General features: G+C 50.6%; 1 protein-coding gene across 6 annotated transcripts in view; it reads right to left on the reverse strand.

The window, feature by feature from the left end:
- PCNT (pericentrin) overlaps window positions 1-18,937 on the reverse strand; it is a 133,430-nt gene that overhangs the window by 36,327 nt on the left and 78,166 nt on the right. For all 6 annotated transcript variants that reach the window (XM_049627666.1, XM_049627664.1, XM_049627667.1 and 3 more), the window contains 9 exons: window positions 14,469-14,698; window positions 13,786-13,896; window positions 13,655-13,672; window positions 12,711-12,917; window positions 10,425-10,583; window positions 10,009-10,161; window positions 9,040-9,132; window positions 6,464-7,288; window positions 4,935-5,126 (listed from right to left, as the gene is read on the reverse strand). In XM_049627666.1, the coding sequence (XP_049483623.1) occupies window positions 4,935-5,126; window positions 6,464-7,288; window positions 9,040-9,132; window positions 10,009-10,161; window positions 10,425-10,583; window positions 12,711-12,917; window positions 13,655-13,672; window positions 13,786-13,896; window positions 14,469-14,698 (1,988 nt within the window). The remainder of the gene's footprint in view (window positions 1-4,934; window positions 5,127-6,463; window positions 7,289-9,039; window positions 9,133-10,008; window positions 10,162-10,424; window positions 10,584-12,710; window positions 12,918-13,654; window positions 13,673-13,785; window positions 13,897-14,468; window positions 14,699-18,937) is intronic.

Raw genomic sequence — 18,937 nt, forward strand, 5'->3', positions numbered from 1 at the left:
TGATCCAACCATATGCTGGCTATGAGAAGCTCACTTTACACCCAAAGACACAAATAGGTTGAAAGTAAAAGGACAGAAAAGGTTATTTTGTACAAACAGGAACCAAAAGAGAACAGGATGGTTATATTAACATCAGACAAAATAAACTTAAACCAAGAAAGGTTCTAAGAGACAAAGGAGAATAAAAAGTAAATAAAATCTCCCAACAAAACAAAGCCCTGCACCTGATGATTTTACTAGTGAATTCTATCAAACATTTAAGACAGAATATCAATCCTTCTCAAACTTTTCCAAAAAAATGAAGAACCCAAATGGGTTTCCTGGTAGATTCTATCACATATTTAAGGAGGATATTATATATAATATATTTAAGGAGGATATTATATTATATACTAATTCTCTACATTGTCCTTTGTATGACAGAAACAAAGAGAACTGCTCCTGACTCCCTGTACAAGGCCAACGTTATCTTGATACTAAAGACAGAAAAAGACACTACAAAAACAAAACTACATACCAATTTCCCTTATGAACATTGATGCAAAAATCCTAAAAGACTAGCAAATAGAATCCAACGCCATCTTAAAAACATTATACAGTGTAACCAAGTGGCACTTACTCCTGGAATGGAAGTATAGTTTAACATAAGAAAACCAATCTATGTAATACACTACGTTAACAAAATGAAGGAGAAAAATATCACATGATCGTTTCAACTGACGCAGAAAATGCATTTGACAAAATGCATTTGACAGAAAATGCATTTCACGATAAAGACATTCAACATACTAGAAACTACTTTAACATAATAAAAAACCATATGTGAAAAAGACACACCATACATCATACTCAATGGTATTGGACTGAAAGACTTTCCTCTACAATCAGGAATAAGGCAAGAATGCCCGCTTTCACCACTTCTCTTCAACACAGTACTGGATGTTCTAGCCAGAGTAATTAGGCAAGAAAAAGAAATAAAAGGTGTCCAAATTGGAAAGGAACGAGTAATACTGTATGTTCCAAGATAATATGATCATAAATAGAAAACAAAGATTCTACAAAAAAAAAAGCCCTGTTAGAATTAATAAATCAATTCAGCACAGTCACAGGATATATAAAGTCAACATCCAAAAATCAGTTACATTTCTATACATGAACAATGAACAATCCGGATAGGAAATTAAGAAAACAATTTATAATAGCAACAAAAAAGAAGAAACTAATTAAGAATTCACTGAACTAAAGAGATGAAAGTTTTGTACAATGAAACTACAATATATTGCTGAAAGATATTAAGGAAGACAACTGAGAACACGTTTCATGTTTATGGATTGAAAGACCTAATACTGTTAAAATGTCAATACGAACCAACAATCTACACATTCAATACAATCTCTATCAAAATTCACTTTTTGCAGAAATAGAAAAACCCAACCTAAAATTCATGTGGGATCTTAAAGGACCCAAAGAGTCGAAATAATCTTGAAAAACAACAAAGCTGAAGGGCTTATAACTACTTAATTTCAAAACTCATAATCAAGCTACAGTACTCAAAACGGTGTGGTACTGGTATAAAAACAGACATATAGACCAATGGAATAGAGAGCCCAGATGTATATCCTTACATACATGGTCAGGTGATTTTTTACAAGGATGCCAAGACCATTCACTAGGGAAAAGACAGTCTTATCAAGCAAATGGTACTGGGAATACTGGGTGCCCACATACATGCAAAAGAATGAAGTTGGATTGTTAACTAACATCACATACAAAAATTAACCCAAAATAGATCAATGACTAAAACATAAAACCTGAAACTATAAAGCTTCCGAAGAAAACACAGGACAAAAGGTTCTCAACATTGGATTTGGCAATGATTTCTTGGATATGACACAAAAGGCATGGGCAACAAGAGAAAAGACAAACTAAACTTCAGAAAATTTTAAAAATTTGTGCCTCAAAAGACACCATCCAGCGTAAACAGGCAGTGCACAGAATATGAGAAAATATTTGTGAATCCTACACCTGATAAGGGATTAATATCCAGAATACACAGAGAACTCCTAAAACTCAACAACAACAAAAAAACCAACCTGACTTTAAAATGAGCAAAGAGGGGCGCCTGGGTGGCTCAGTCGGTTAAGTGTCCCAACTGCGGCTCAGGTCATGATCTCACAGCTCACTGAGTTTGAGCCCTGCGTCAGGCTCTGTGCTCTCAGTGTGGAGCCTGCTTTAGATCTTTTGTCTCCCCCCCCCCTCTCTGTTCCTCCCTTGCTCACACTCTCTCAAAAATACATAAGCTTAAAAAAAGGGGGGGGGGGGCTCCTCTAAAAAAAAAATAAAATGAGCAAAGAACTTGAATAGGTTTTACTTCAAAGAAGATACACAAATGGGCAACAAGCAAATGAAAAGATGTCCACTATCACTAATCATTAGAGGAAAGCAAATAAAAACTATAATGATACACTTGAAACTAACAGAACACTATATGTTAACTATACTGGAATTAAAATTAAAAATTAAAAAGAAAAACAACACGAGATACAACCTCACACCCATTAGGTGGGCTACTATAAAGACACACACACACAACACAACACAACACAACACAACACAACACAACGTAACATAACAAACGTGGCAAGGACGTGGAGAACTTGCAACCCTCTTGCACTCTTGGTGGGAAGGTAAAATGATGCAGCCACCATGGAAAACAGTATGGAGATTCCTCAAAAAATTAAAAATGGAACTACCATATGATCCAGCAATTTCACTTCTGGATATATATCCAGAAGAACCAAGAGCAGGGTCTCAAAGAGAGATTTATACACAATGTTCACAGCAGCATTTTTCACAATGGCTAAAATGTGGAAGCAACCTAAGTGCCCACTGACTGTGAATGAATGAGCAACACGTGGCATATATATAAATGGACTATGATTCGGCCTTAAGACAGAAAGAAATTCTGACACATGCTACAACAGGGGTGAACTGCAAGGACACTAAGCTAACTGAAATAAACCAGTCACAATAAGACAAAGACTATACGACCCACCATGAAATATTTAGAATAAACAAAATCAGAGACAGAGTCAGTGGTTGCCAGGGGATGGGAAGTGAGGATAATGAGGACTTACTGTTTAATGGGTACAGAGTTTCAGTTTTACAAAATGACAACAGGTATGAAAGTGGATAGTTAGTTACACAACCTCACTAATGTGTATGCAGGATCACTGAACTGTACATTTAAAAATGGTTAAGATGTGGGGTGCCTGGCTGGTTGAGTCAGTGGAGTGTGTGACTGCTGAACTCAGGGTTGTGAGATCTAGCCCCATGCTGGGTGGAGAGATTACTTAAAAAAAAAAAAAAAAAGTCTTAAAAAAATGACTGTTATCTGTAACTCTTACATTATATGTATTTTACCACACACACACACACACACACACACACACTGTCATAACCTATTTCTGGGGTAATTTACTGAGGACATAAGCATTTCTTTTTTGAGGAAAATAAGGTCTGGAAACTTCTACATGCAAACACTGAAAAATATAGAATTGTGGGGCACCTGACTGGCTCAGTCAGAAGAAAACGTGACTTTTTTTTTTTTTTAATGTTTATCTATTTTTGAAAGAGAGAGAGAGTGCACACACACGCAAGGGTGTAGGGGCAGAGACATAGAGGGAGGCACAAAATTTGAAGCAGGTTCCAGGCTCTGAGCTGACAGCACAGAGCCCGACGCAGGGACTGAACCCTCGAACCTCGAGATCATGACCTGAGCTGAAGCTGGATGCCTAACCGGTGGTGCTTAACCACCCAGTTGCCCCAGAAGAGAATGTGACTCTTGATGTCAAGATCATGAGTTCAAGTCCTACACTGGGTGTAGAGATTACTTGAATAAAAACCTAAAACAAAAAAAGAAAAATATAAAATAGTGATTTATGGAATGAATTTGGCATTTCCTTGTCCATGTGTAACTTCCAAGAATTTTGCAACCAGAGCATAATCATGGGGTTGACCTATCTCTTAAAAATTCAAACAAATGTTCTTATCAAAAGGGCATGGAGATATGTTTGCTACACAGAGTTAGAGAACAAGTCCTCTCCAAACAGAATTAAACTTCCTGTGGGGATTTGATGAACATATAAAACCAGATTTAGGCATCTTCGATCAAAACTGCAGGCACGGGTGTGTGGGCCTGGCCGGAAGTCCCTGGGCCTACACCTGCACGATTCAGAACCTGCAGACTTTACAACAGGGATGCGGTGTACCTGGCACGCCACAGGAGAGTTCCCGGAAAAGCAGAGCTGGAACATCCTGCCGAACTGTGCAACGTCTACACTGGCAGGCTCGAGAGCCAGGGTCTAAGCACGCTCTGCCACTGCCCTTAGGAAAACCTTTAAACCAGCCACTTTTGATTTTCGGAACACCTCGACCCTATAACACTTGATGGGCCAATGTGCAGCCCCCAGCCCAGGAAAGAGAAGTCAGCTCTCGTGTTGTTTCTGCCCTGGTGACGAGAGTGCTCAAACTGCTGCGTTCCAGATTACTATGCTCTTCTCTGCCAGGAGCATAAAGTCAAAATATGCAGGGAAAACCCCTGAGGTTCAAAAAAATAAATGTGAGCTTTCAAAGTAACACTGGTGATAAAGGCCTTGAGCCACAGAGCAGCTGTCCTCACACAGAAAACCCTAGGGACAGACCTTAGAGTCCAGTTAAATCCTACTGCTATCACTAAGGGAGAAGTAACTGCTCATTTTTCATAGGCTAGACCATGGGAAATGTGCATTTCTAGAGAATACCTAAAAAAAAAAAAAACATGTAGGAAACTTCAAAACAGATGTGGACAGACCACTCCAAGAACACAATAGAGCTGCCATCCATGTAACATTGGTCTATGCCCGCTCAGCACCACGTGCTGTGTGCCCAGGTACCTTCATCCTTCCCGGCACTTTGCCACGGTCGTCCATGCTCAAGTGCATTTCACTCTTCACCAAGAGCAGCTCAGACTCCAGCTGCTTCTGGCAGGCCGCGAGCACAGACATCACGCGGTCTTGTCTGTGTGGACCTGGGTGGTCTGGCGTCACCGGGGCTTTGGCAGGCTGCAGATCACCGTTAACTGCACTCTGCAATAAGCAGAGAAAACAAGGGTGACGCTCGTGAAGGTAGAGCTAAAAGCACCAGGAAGAACGACGCACGCTGAGCACAGTCGTCGGGCTGCCTGGGACTTCCCGGAGCTCTGGAGCCTGCATGTTGGCCAGCAGGGCCCCGAGGGAAGGTCCACAGGTGGCATCAGCAAGTCCCCGTCTCCTAAATCACGAAGGACAGGAGACCAGAGGTGAGCACTGCACACACGGCCTGCTCCCTGCCACAGCAGGCCAGGACGTGCTCGCCGTGACACGGGCACCAGCCAGGAAACCCCACAACACATGGGCCACCGGGAGCTGCTCCACGCAAGCTGCAGATGGCAGGAGGCAGCAGGCAGAGAGTCTGGAGTTCTCAGGACCAGACTGAAATGAACTTAAAAAGTTTTACACAGGAGAGGAGTGTTAAAAATTAGAGCAACTGAGGGGTGCCAGGGTGGCTCAGTCGGTTGAGCACCCGACTCGTGACATCACGGTTTGTGGGACTGAGCCCCGGGTCGGGGTCTGCACTGAGCATGGAGCCTGCTTGAGGACCTCTCTCTCTCCCTCTCTCTCTCTCTCTCTCCCTCCCTCTCTCTGTCTCTCTCCTGCTTGCACTCTCTCAAAATAAATAAACTTAACAACAACAACAACAAAGCAACTGAATAGAATCCACAGAGGAAAATCCAAGGAGCCTCTTAAAACAAAGCCATCTCTGCATCATTTAATGTTCCCTATCATAGGGCTTTGAAAACCTTCAATTACTCTCAAAGATATGAAGTTTAAAAGTATAAGAAATAGGGCAGCCCCAGGTTCCACTGTGTACACATGTTCTGACCTGAGGTTCTAGGGACTTTAAATGCACCCAGGAGCCACGAGCTTCAGATTCCTCTCTCTACAGCACCAGAAGCCACCCTGTGGGAACTCTATCCCCCACTGCCTGGCACACGAAGGACAGTCATTGACTTAAAGAGAAAGGAGGAGGAACAGTAGGTCCTCCTGGACAGAACATCCAACCATCCCTGGTCTAGCCACAGTGCTCTGTGGTCTGGGTCAGGGCCTCTTGCAGGCGCCAAGTGCTCCCTGGCTCCCCCATGTGTGCCCCGCTCCCCCCCACCCCAGCATGCCCCTGTACCCTCGTGTGTGCCCCTGCTCCCCCAACACACCCCTGTACCCTCGTGTGTGCCCCCACTCCCCCAACGCACCCCTGTACCACTGTGTGCCTGATCTCCCAAAGCTCCCTGGTACCACCGTGTGCCTGCTCCCCCGGCGCACCCCAGCCCCAGCTCCCTATGCACAGAGGCTGTCCCTTCTGTGGACCAGGAAGGAACAAGGCCCACCTGTGGGTCTCCGACACGGCTGTTAGGGGCTGTGCCCACGTCCTGCCCTGACGCTTTGTCATCAGAGGCCTCTTCGCCCCCGGGGCCTCGTCCCTGGGAGCTGCCCTCTGCACGAGGGTGCGGGTGGGCCCCTCGCGCCTGCTGCTTGTCCAGCTCCTTCTGGCACCTCAGGAACCGTTGGTTCAGCACCTGGAGCTGGCGGCTGAGGCGGACGCACTGCGCTCGGAGCCGCTGAAGCTCTGGGGGCTCATCCTCAGCGGTCAGGGGCTGCTGTTCCAGGGAACGGCGGAAGCGGGCGAAGGCGGACAGGATGGTCTCCAGCTCGGCGGAGTGGGCCAGTTTCTGCTGCTTCAGAGCATCGATTTCTAAATCCCTTTCTGCAATCTTCGCTTCCTTTGCTTTTAGGGCAGCTTCAAAGGCTCGGATCTGGGAGGCCATGCCCTGGACCTCAGCCTCCCTGAGGGCTGCGCTGTGCTCCAGCTCGGCCAGCTTCCGCGCGGCGGCCTCCTCAGCGGCCTGCAGGCGCCGCTGCAGGGCCTCCAGGGCCTGGCCGTGCCGGCGCTCCTGCTCCGAGAGCAGCCGGCCCGCGGGCCCCGTCGCCACCAGCGTCTCGGGGCTGGCCGCAGGGTCGCCGGGCAGCTCGCTGACCTGGGCCCCGAGTGGCGCAGGGCCGCCGAGGGAGAGCTCCCTCTGCAGCCTCTCGATGACTTCATGGAGCTGCTCCATCTCCTCTGCCTTGTCTTTCTGCAGTCGCTGCTGGTTCTCTCGCAGATTCTCGATGACGGACCTAAGCTCCTCGATCTCTGAGTTTCTGTCACAGGGAACCTGAGGAAGAAGCACGTTCAGAGGCGAATGAAACGTTCCACCTTCAGAATTTCCCTCCTTTAATCTGAGGTTCAGGAGCGACTTTGAGCTGTGGCACCAAATTAACAAATGACCTTTAATACCTGAAAACACCCGAAAGCTGCACTCCCACCACATCAGGGTTACCAAAGTGCTTGGGAAGGGACACCCACGGTGGCCGCTTTGCCTCTTGTTTGGACACTTCCTCTCACTCTGTGCCATCACCGCGATGGGCAGAGAGAGCTTCCCTGGCTGCCTCTCCGTGGCACCTCCACGCTAATGTCACCACCCTTAACGTGTATTTTTTTAATATTCAAGTAACGTCGATCTGCTTGGTTTTACTGAAGGGAGATTTTAGGTTTTAGGCATGGTTCTAACACTAGAAGACAAACAAATGAAGAAAATCAGGCTTGAGGACTGGCAACACTGAAGAGCAGGACCGAGCCAGGTGCATGCATGGGGCCGTCACTGCCGCCACGACTGCTCCGAGCCTAGCGCTGTGCCCCCCTGGACCTTGGAGAATGCTTCCACTCATGCTGGTTAATGTCACCCTCAAGGTTTTAAGGTAAGAAATGTTATTATTGCTACTTTGAAGATAAGACAATTGAAACGTAGGTGTTAACTATCTTGCCAGGTGGAAAATCAGATTGAGATCTTTGTCAATACAGCTCCAAACTCCATTCTAGTGACTAAGCCATTCGTGCTCCAGTTTACCATCTCCAGCCAATTTCTTATAGTCCAATGTTCACTTCCCGAAAACTGAGGGTTTCACAACAATTCTTGGTTTCACTAGTGCCATTTAATTCCTTTAAACTCAAACGCATATCTGGCCAATACTGAAAACAAAAGAAAACGAGTTAAGTTTTGCTTTTGGTTTAGAGAATATGAGCTATCCATCACACACGCATCCTCCATGCTGAAATCTGCACCGTGAACTGTACGGCTGGCAGAGGTAGGCCCTGGTGAGGTGCGACCCTCACCGCCAGCCTGCGTGCCCCCTGTGCTGGGCGCCATGCAGACTCTCGTCTCCCCTCAGACACCCGAAGGGAGTTTCAAGGGTGATTCTGACGGCACACGACGTGGGCTTATTCACTCTAAACACCCAGACATGAAGAGGCAGGTGCTACAGACCAGTCACAATCACAGCACAAACGGAAAACCTGAAATATAAACCTAGGGAGCCTGTGTGGCTCAGTCGGTTAAGCACCCGACTCTTGACTTTGGCTCAGGTCATGATCTCGTGGGTTTGAGCCCCATGACGGGCTCCATGCTGACAGTGTGCTGCCTGCCTGGGATTCTCTCCCTCTCTCTCTGACCCTTCCTTGCTTGCTCCCTCTCTCAAAATAAGTAGATAAATGTAAAAAAATATATATATTATATACACATACATAAATATAAACCCAGCACATGCAGGTGGCTTTAAAGAGTCAAGCACTAAATCGGAGATGAGCCCTCTGGGACGCAGCACGGCTGGAGCAGGCAGGCCACAGAGGGGCACCCGGAGCCCAAAGAGGGAAGACCGCGCGGGCCACGAACTGAGAACAAGGGTGGACACTTGGGCCAAGAGCACGCACACCTGGTCTCCTGCAACGTGTGGAGTACTCCCCATTCTGGGGGAAGTGGTCCCTTTCCAGGCGGGACACCGCAGAGCTGACAAGGCCTGGTGCCACCCACCCCCGGCACACTTGCCCCCGAGGGGTATGTTGGTTCTAGGGGTGCCGGGAAAGGCCTACCTCACTGAGCGCGCCCCTTCCCATCCCGGCCAGCTGAGCCTCGAGCTGCTCGCTCACACACATGATCTCCTTTTCTTTGTTCTGCAGAAATGCCTGTGGAAATAATCACAGCGACGCCAATAAAATGTGACTATGGGAAGCAGTCCCCTGACCTGGCAGACGTGCGGTACCCTAATAAACCCATGAGTGTAAATGCTAGCATTCAATCCAAAAGTGGTTTTCTGTATGTTTCCCACTGAAGGACGCCTGATGCCTGCGATTGGCCTCAAACCCTGTTGTCACCAGCATCATGTGACACTGCCTGTGAGGGTCACGCACCCAACAGCGACCGGGGGTGCCACAGGCAAGGGCTCTGTACGCAATACATCACAAGGCTGCTTCCTTTACACCCTGAGTCTCCTCAGAAGCATGATTACACTAAGGCATTAGAAGATTTGAAAACAGAATGTCTTCAAAGAAAGAAAGAAAGAAAGAAAGAAAGAAAGAAAGAAAGAAAGAAAATAAAAAAAAATAAAATAAAAGTATTTTTCTTCGTCCTGCTCATAGGAAGGGTTAACAACTAAAAATCACCTCTCCGAGAACGGGGTGTCTACAATGACCCAAATAGGTAAATGGTGAACATTTACTTTCTCTTGACAGCTTCTACTGTCAGACAAGTGTGCCCCTGCTGCCGCTGAGCTCCAACAAGCATCCTCTACAAGACTGGCTCTCCAAGACGCACACCAGACCCAGAGGCTGGTGCAGGAGGCACGGGGTCCAGGTGGCCCTGGGCTCTGCCCCCTGCACACCTTCTAGAGCCACCCCGGCTCAGACCTAGGAGCAGAAGGCAGGCATCTCCTGAAACCCCCGCAGCAGAGGACTGCCCTCGGAGCCCACAGTGTCTGGGACCCGGGGCTGGTGGTCCCTGGGCAGGTGGTGGCACGGGCACAGACGTGGAGCCTGGTGTCTGGGCAGGCCTGCCCGGCTCACCTTCAAGCGAGCATTCTCCTCTTGCAGTTCTCGCAGGCTGACGGAGGCACGGCTGCTCTGTGTGTCCGGCTTCACGTTCAGGTGCGGCCCTTCATCGCGCTTGCTGACTAAGTCATCCTTAATCTTTCCTAACTGTTCTTTCAAGTCTAAAACCTTTCATTAAAATAAGAGAGACTATTAAAAAGTACCTAACATTCTAGTTCACTTAATAATTATGAAAGCTACAAATTAAAAGATTTAAGTACACGGCAAAAAAGAGCTACTGATATTTTATAGCCCACACCAAGCTGTTATATACAGTAGACACAGACCCCTTCCTGCATCATTTGGGTGTCCTGCCCCTCCACACAGAAGGGCAGTGAAGGCCACCAGCAGCCCTGAGCAGAGGGGAGTCCCCCACGGCCCCCCACACTTGCCTCACTCTCCCGCTGCCGGAGCGCTGTCTGTACTGCCTCTAATTGGACTTCTGGGCTCTCAGGACAAGTGCCTGCAGGAGGTGTGGGGCAACTGCCCTCATCGAGTTTAGACTGCAGTGTGGACACCACTCCACACTGCTCCTGTAATGCCTCTTTATCCTGTTTAAGAATAAAAGAAGATTTACTTTAGGCAAGTACTTCAGGAACTGGGGGCCTCAAACTGTGATCTGAGTGCATGGTGTCCTCAGCTCTTCCTGGAGCTCAAGTGCACACAACTGCACATACCTGTGCACCCCTGCACGCACCAGACACACAATCTATAGACCGGCTGTGCTCCAGAGCACAGATCTGCTTGGTGAAGGATGTGACCCCAAACAGAGAGCCAATGTGTGTGCCAGCGAGGTCACTGCAATAAATTCATCCTTAGTAATTATTCAGGAAGACCCAAAAATGGTCTCTAGACTGTTGGCTATTCAGAAGAAAATTGCAAAGAACTTGCCAACAAACAGGGCGATGGCTCATCAGGGCACCGCACATCTGTAAGATGAACACTAATGTCTCATTAAAAATTTTCAAAGGGCATTTAATATGGACAAAAGAGTCACAATAAATTAAGTGGACAAAAAGTTACATCTTTGTGGAAGGGAAAAGGGGCATTTTTTATACCTATAGCATCTAATATGCTCAGTAAATGTTTGCTGAGGGAAGAGAGGAGGGATGAGGAAAGATGGAGGAGGGATGAGGAAAGATGGAGGAGGGAGAAAAGATAGAGGGGCAAGGGAGGGAAGCAGGAAGAGGGAGGGAGCAGGGACAGAGAGAAGAGAGATGGCAGGAGTGAAGGAAGAATGGAGAGGAGGGACGGATAGAGCAGGGATGGAGGGGAGAGGGAGCAGGGAGTATGGAGGAGAAAAGAGGGGAGGAAGGAGAGATGGACTGGGCAGGAGTAAAGGGTAGAGGGAGGAGGGAGGAGGGAGGAGGGAGGAGGAAGGAGGGATGGGTGGAACAGGAAGGAAGGGAGGAGGGAAGAGTGAGAGGGAGGAAGAAGTACAGAGGGAAGAGATGAGAGGGAGGAAGAAGTACAGGGGGAAGAGGGAGGACGGAGGGAGGAGAGATAGGTGGAGCAGAGGGAGGAGGGAAGAGGTCAGAGGGAGGAGGGAGGGAAGAGAGACAGGTGCAGCAGGAGCAGAGGGGGGAGGGTGCAGGGACTGATGCAGCTGCCGTGAGCCGAGCTGTCCCCGGGCAGCACAGAAGAGGCCAGAGTAGGGGCAGGGCTCCCCTCTTGTGCTGGGCGCCCCTCCCGAGACAGTAACCGCCCAGGTCCTCGTCCTCGGGAAGACCCCTGACCTCAGTTAACTGTTGGCGTCTGCATTTTCGACAACCAAACACACCTGACAAAAACTCTCCTCTCCTTGAAGCTGGACTTGTCACAGGATCAAACCAACGACTGTAAAGTAAGGTTTCTCACCAATCCCCACTTTTCCAGTAAGCGTCTAACCTCTGGTGACATGAAATACATGAAAGTCACAAGCTCAACTCCTGCGACTAACAGCTGGAGAGGAGGGCCGGGTGGCTGGGTCGGACGCCTGGCAATCAGAGGGCGTCCGCCTCGACCTCAACTTCAGACACAAAGGACGATGTCTGTGCCACAGACGCACGCTCCCGATGGCAGTGCACCCAGAGAGGGCACGGACTCTCCTGACCCTCTCCCCGCGCCTTGCCCTCTGTGTCTCCTCATCTGGCTGTTCCTGAGTTGCACCCTTTCTCAACACACTGGTGATCTAGTGAGTGAACGGTTTCCCGGAGAGCGCTGAGCCACTCTAGCAAATTAACCGAACCCAAGGAGGGGCTCGCAGGAACCTCCATCTGTACAACAGGACTTGCCAACGGCCCCTGAGGGGGCAGTCTCGTGGGACTGAGCCCCTCTCCTGTGGGGGCTGACGCCACCTCCAGGTGGACGGTGTCTGAGTTACACGACCTCCCACCAGGGTCTGCCGAGAACTGGATGTTGGCTGTGCGGGCCACCCACCCCCCCGGCCCCAAACAACTGTCAAGAGACCGGAAGCAGTGAAGTGTAGGCAGCAGAGGGTTGGCTGGCAGCCAGTGAGACACGAGGGGACACCCCCTTGGAGGAAATGAGGCCGCAGTGGACTCCGGCACGGCCCGCTAGGGATCTGCCAACCCCCGGTCCTCCCGGCACGGTGCGGGCACAGCGGCACAGGTGGAAGGTGCCCTGCCGACAGCCCCGACCGAGACCCCACAGAGCCTCCACACGACAAGGGCCGCTACCTGCTGCAGCGCTTTCACGGTGTTTCTCTGCTTCTCCAGTTCTTCTCGCAGTTCAGTCGCTTCTCTTCGGCAGCTGGCATTTGTCTCCTGGAGACGTTGAATTTCCTGTTCCTGGATTAACACTTGTCTGTCTGCCAATTCTTTCTTTATAACCAGTTCATCAAACCCATCTGATTTCTCTCTCAACTTTTCTTGTAGCAATTCAACCTAAAACAAAGAAATTGCTTGAGAAATACAATAGTTAAAACAGCCATCTTCCAAATAAGAAAGCACACAACACAACTGAGGAAACACTGATCCCGACGAGTGGTCTACACGGAGACTACACCCAGGAGCCTAGTGAGACAGAAAATTATAATGCGGGTGTTCTCTCAATAAAGACGTAGAAAAATATTAATATGACACAAGATCTGTTAGGAAAACAAAGTTAATCTTGTTAGTAGGGAAGGAAAAGCTATTCGGCAATACAAGGAAAGGACTCTGGGCACAGCAGCACCCTGGGCAGGGTCCAGAGAGCCAGGCCGAGTGAAGGAGGTCAGTCTCACACGGGCACAAACTGCTTGTCTGTTTGTGCAACTGCAGACACGACACAACTAACACAGAGGACGGGCTAGTGGGTGGGAGGGGACCCCACATCCGTGTCCTGGCTGTGCTCCCGGCTCGACCTCTGTGGGCATCACCCCAGGGAAGTGGGTGAAGGGTGCACGGGACGTCTGTCTTACTGCTTACAGCTGAAAACGAATCCACAATCATCTCAAAATATGTGTGATGCTTTAAAAGAAGAGGCAAATCAGCTGCAGCCATGCCAGGCAGAAGGAAGCAGGCAAGTCGGGCTCCAAGCAAAAGGAAGCGAGAGAAACAAGCAAGCAACGAGCCCACGTGCCAGAGGGCCCCTGGCCTCCCCCGCCCCACGGGTCATGCGGTGGGAGGGCAACACGCCGTACCTCCTCATCCAGCTGCTCCTGTGGTCGTCGTCAGGTACATGGAAGGCAGACAAGGAAACCGAAAGGTAAAACTTCAAAGCATCACAGAGGATGGCTACCCCACGGGTACAGCGTGTGACGGGCTGACTTACATCGCGGACGCATGGGCCCCGTGGCCGGGCCGCCTGTCGGAGCTGCTCCTCCAGCCTCTGGATCTCCCGCTGAAACTCCTCCCGCTCGTGTTCCCGCTCGACAGCCTGCTCCTGTCGAGAAAGGCGGTCTGCTGGGACAGCTCACAGACGCTGGCGGGACACAGCGCTTCCCCTGGCTGCACCCACCTCCCGCCGAAGGGGAGGGGGCTGCACGAGGTCGGGGGAGGGGGCAGCCTGCTCAGATGCGGACTGCTGCGGCCAGCACTTCCCTTCCACACGCATGTCACTACCCAAGGAATGGGCTCCGAGTCACGGGCACTTTGTGAAACACAGCGAAATGCAGAGGGACGGCCCTGCAGGTGCAAGGCGGGGAGGCCTGTGAACATGGACGGGAGGAACGTCACAGAAAGCAAACGGCTTGGGCCCAACTGGGGGAGCTACAGGCGCCTCCCGGGTGCTGGGCACGCAGGGCCTGCAGCCTGGGCTGATGGAGGCCCCCAGGCCATGCCCATGAGGGGGCCCCTCAGTCGCACATCACAAACGTCGACAACCCCCGAGATGAGCACCAAGCAGCGACGGGACCACAACAATCTGGCCGCACGTGAACCCAACGTTGTGTCGTGGGACCTCACGCTATGAGGATGACTCCGGGGCCACAGAGACAACCTATCCCAGGTGCTTACGTCCATGAACTGGCGCTGGCTCCGCAGATGCTTGTCCAGAGCCGCCATCTGCTGCCTCAGCGCCGAGAGCTCCTCAGCCTGCTTGGCACACGCTTCATGCCGAGAGAGCTGTTCCTCCAGCTCAGCCTCGAACACCTTCATCTGCGAGAGCAGAACTGCGCGGTCTTTCTCAGACTGCTTCCTGGCCTCCAGCTGCTCCTGGGTTAGACACTCCACCTCCCTACGAAGAGCTGCGAGTGCAGAGAAAACAGGGACACAAGCTCCATAGCTCGGGGCGGGTACGTGGGCCAGAGCGGTAACAAAATGTGCTCGGCAGCGTCCCCGCACAGCAGGGACATCCCAGGAGAGAGCCCACCCCACGTCCAGCCTTCCCGGCAGCCCCAGACCAGAGCCTGGCCAGGGGCCGGGGGCACAGCGTCCCCTGAGGCTCCCAGACCCCACCCCATGGAAACAGGGGGACACAGCCACGGCCGGGGAGGGGACACGCACTCTGCGAGCCAGTGTGAGCCCATATTTAGCCAGATACCTGGAGAAAATAAAGTCAAGTACTTCTGCAAAAACAAACCAAAAAAACTGCCTTTTAAATTAAGATTGGCTAGGGCGCCTGGGTGGCTCAGTCGGTTAAGTGGCCGACTTCGGCTCAGGTCATGATCTCGCGGTCCGTGAGTTCGAGCCCCGCGTCGGGCTCTGTGCTGACGGCTCCGAGCCTGGAACCTGCTTCAGATTCTGTGTCTCCCTCTCTCTCTGCCCCTCCCCTGTTCATGCTCTGTCTCTCTCTGTCTCAAAAATAAATAAATGCTAAAAAATTTTTTTAAATTAAGATTGGCTAAAATAAAACATTTTGAAGACTGAAAGAATATATCTTGGTATTCCCAAAAGACGTATCAGCTAATTTTCCAGGAATTATTCCTTTATGTATACTCTCCGATATGGAAAAATAAAATGTAACTTAAAACCTCCATCAGAGGGAACACACGCCCAGATGTTCACTGTAAACATGCTCAGTATGCGTGCAGGGCCGGGCCGTGTCTCAGAGGGACAGGGTCCAGCCATCAGGAAATCAAAGCCAATCTAAAATCAACTGGATGATAAGGCCACAGTCCAAGTAGAAACTGGAAATTAGTAAGCACCTATAAAAAAAGGAGGCTTGCCTCTGACGAATCCTGAAGTGTTCAAACCATCTCTAAACTGAATTTTAATTTCAATAGTTTTCACTTACATTTTGATGCTTTCAAAACTCATGTTGTTTTATAAAAATTTGTCAATCTTTTATGGCAAACTACCATCACCACTTCATGCGAATGACTCAGCAATTATGATAAATTCGCCTTAAACATGCAGTTAGAACACCGACATCCGCACCCCTGGGGTCAGTGCTGCCCGGTCATGCACCCAGACAGCACCACCCTCAGAGCCACGTGCCGCAGAAAGGGCGGCCCAGCACACGCGGCCTCCGTGCAAGTGGCACCGCAAGGAAGGTGTCCTGTGGTCGTTCGGGCCACGCTGAGGGCCACCTACAAAGTCGGGCCAGCACAGAAGCTCCACTCAGGTCCCCGAGCCCCTCCACGGACACCCACCGGGGCCTCCAGGGCCACCACCCCCCCGGCCCCGCCCAAGCAGCACACGCCGCAGCAGAAATGCTCGCCCATTTTCATGTTATCAATACTAAAGATTAAAGTTGGCTTTTTGTTGTTGTTGTTAACAGTTTGCCACAAAAGCTTTGAAGTAGTTTTCTTCTTTGGTAAAAAATTGGGGAAATCTGGTGCAGACACAATGCATATCACACGGCAGCCACTTGTTTGTTTTTACAAACCTGAGTCCTCATGTGCTATGGTAACAGGAATGCCTATGAATGAAAACACACAGCGTTTTCAGAGTGGAAACACGAAGTCAGACAACAGGGTTCCAGGGAGTGTCTGCGTTCCTGGACAGTCTCTAACACTTGCGCTTTTCTGTAGCACCGTGACGATTGTCTCAACGTCTGTGACCCCCCCTCCCCAATATCCATGTGCTGAGCCTCACGAATGGGATCTGAGCCTCTCTAAGAGAGACCCCAGAGAGCGGCCCGCTCCTCCCAAAAGTGAGGACACAGTGCAGAGGCTGGTGTTCATCAGAAGGCGGCGTGCCGGCGCCTTCATCGTGGACCCCACCCCCCAGGGCTGTGGGCGGCCAGTGCCTGTTGTCTGCAGCCCGTCCACGCCTCCTGTGACAGCAGCCCAGGCAGACCGGTGCCCTGGAGCTGCAGCGCGTCCTGGTTGCCCAACAACTTGACACCGACTTCTATTTGCTTATTTATTAATGTTTATTCACTTATCTTGAGAGAGAAAGACAACGCGCGCGTGAGTGTGAGTCAGGTCGGGGAGGGATGGAGAGATACGGAGAGAAATGCCAAGCAGGCTCCACACGGTCAGCGCAGAGCCCAATGTATGGCTCAGTCTTCCCAACCATGAGATCATGACCTGCGCTGAAATCAAGAGTCAGATGCTTAACCCACTGAGCCAGCCAGGCACCCTGGCGCCGACTTTTAAAGGAGACAAAAAAGCCCCCGTGGGACAGATGGCATCGCCCTGAAAGCAGCCACGAGACACCCCTCACACCCACAAGACACCACGCCAAGAGGCGAGGCAGAGCTGAATTTCGCCACATGGCGCCAGGACCTCCAAGAACTCTTGGAAAGTTGGTCAACATTCATGAGGACCCAAAGCAGAATCAGGACCAAGTGGCCACACCCTGGGCCACACCTGGGGGAGCCCACAGTCAGAGAAGGTCAGGAGGTGTGCGCTGTGCTGGTGGGCAGCATTTCACACAACTTACACATGCGCGAGTCCCCACACAGAAGCACAGAATCCTGCAGCTGGGTGAATGGAAGGACCAGAGGTCACAGTAAGACATGCGAGTGGGGGCGGGGCTGACGATGTAAGATGACCCCAGCTGCACAGGAAGTACAACACTTCACTGGTGACAAAGGGAAGGAGCAGAGACTGGCCCCACTCTTCTGCCAATGAGCACCGGGGCTCTGGAAGCTGTGGCCGCATACAGGAGGCCAGGCCTGTCCGAGGGGGCGACCAGAGACAGAGGTGCCGGAAGACGTGTGGGAAGGGCCAGGCCCAGGTGTGGCAGAGCGTCTGGGGATGGACCTCACGGAGGCAGGGCCACTCAGGCCTCAGGCAGCGAGGACAAGGCTGTCCCCCAGCACAGGGCTACATGGTCACTCAGCTGGTCCCACTTGTCTGTGTCTCCCACAGGCCCCGGCCCTGAAGTCCCAACACCCTAGAGCTTACCACCATGCTCACGGTGGTAAGCTCAATCTTGATGGATGGGGCACGGGCCTAGCCGCCCCACATACACGCAGGCCGGGGCAGTAACACCTGAGAACGGCTGGAAGGGGCCCTGCACTAGGAAGGTCTGTCCCACTGGGAAGCGCAGCCCATGAGAAGTTCCAAGACAGAAGAAAATGTGTTTAAAAAAATAATAACTGACAAGTCCTCAGACCCACACTCACGCTCACACATGCTCACAGGTAGACACCCACACTCACATGCTTGCTCACACACCTGCCCACTTGCACACATCCTCCCACATGTGAATGGAGCCTTGCCTGAGAACAGCACGGCCAGGCGCAAGGACAGAACCAGGAGAGAACAGGACAGGTCAGTGTTAGGGGACACAGGACACCGGCCTGAATGAGGAAGGAGCAAACACAGAAGAAGCGGATGCACAGCTTCACAACCAGCAGAGGTAGGCCCCTTCCGCCCAGAGAGACATGGGAAGTGTGGTGACAAGCACCAGAGGAGCAGAGGTGGACCCCGCGGCTGTGGGCACAGTGCACACAAGACACCCCAGATGAGCTCTGCAGAAGTCATTAGTAGGAGATCCACAAGACACAATTAGAGGTGTAAAGAGATTGAAAATAAAGGGTGAAAATGACGTATAAGAGATAAAACAAAGCCAGACTAAGGTTTCGATATCAAAAATTTACATCAAAAGTCAGAAAAGGGACAGGTACATATAAGCAGATTGATGTCACCAATAGCAAGTCAAGCAAGAAGATGAGGTCTGGAATGATTACACACAGACCTTCTGAAACATCCCATGTGGGTGGAAGCCAAGGCCACTCACAACTCGCTCTGCCCAAAGAAGCCACAGGCCCGCCAGACCCACACCTCAGCAGCACGTGAGCCTTGGCAGACACGAGCCAAGCACCTGCCCAGGAGGGCGCACAGGACAAAGAAGAAGACAAGGCCCAAAACCAATTAAGTGGAGGACAAAGAAAGTGGCAATGATTAGTAATCCCAAAAGCTGATCGTTTGTTTATTTATTTATTTATTTATTTATTTTAACGCTTATTTATTTTTGAGACAGAGAGAGACAGAGCATGAACGGGGGAGGGTCACAGAGAGAGGGAGACACAGAATCTGAAACAGGCTCCAGGCTCTGAGCCGTCGGCACAGAGCCCGACGCGGGGCTCG

This window comes from Panthera uncia, chromosome C2 (genome assembly GCF_023721935.1).
Source record: "Panthera uncia isolate 11264 chromosome C2, Puncia_PCG_1.0, whole genome shotgun sequence".
Taxonomy (NCBI): domain Eukaryota; kingdom Metazoa; phylum Chordata; class Mammalia; order Carnivora; family Felidae; genus Panthera; species Panthera uncia.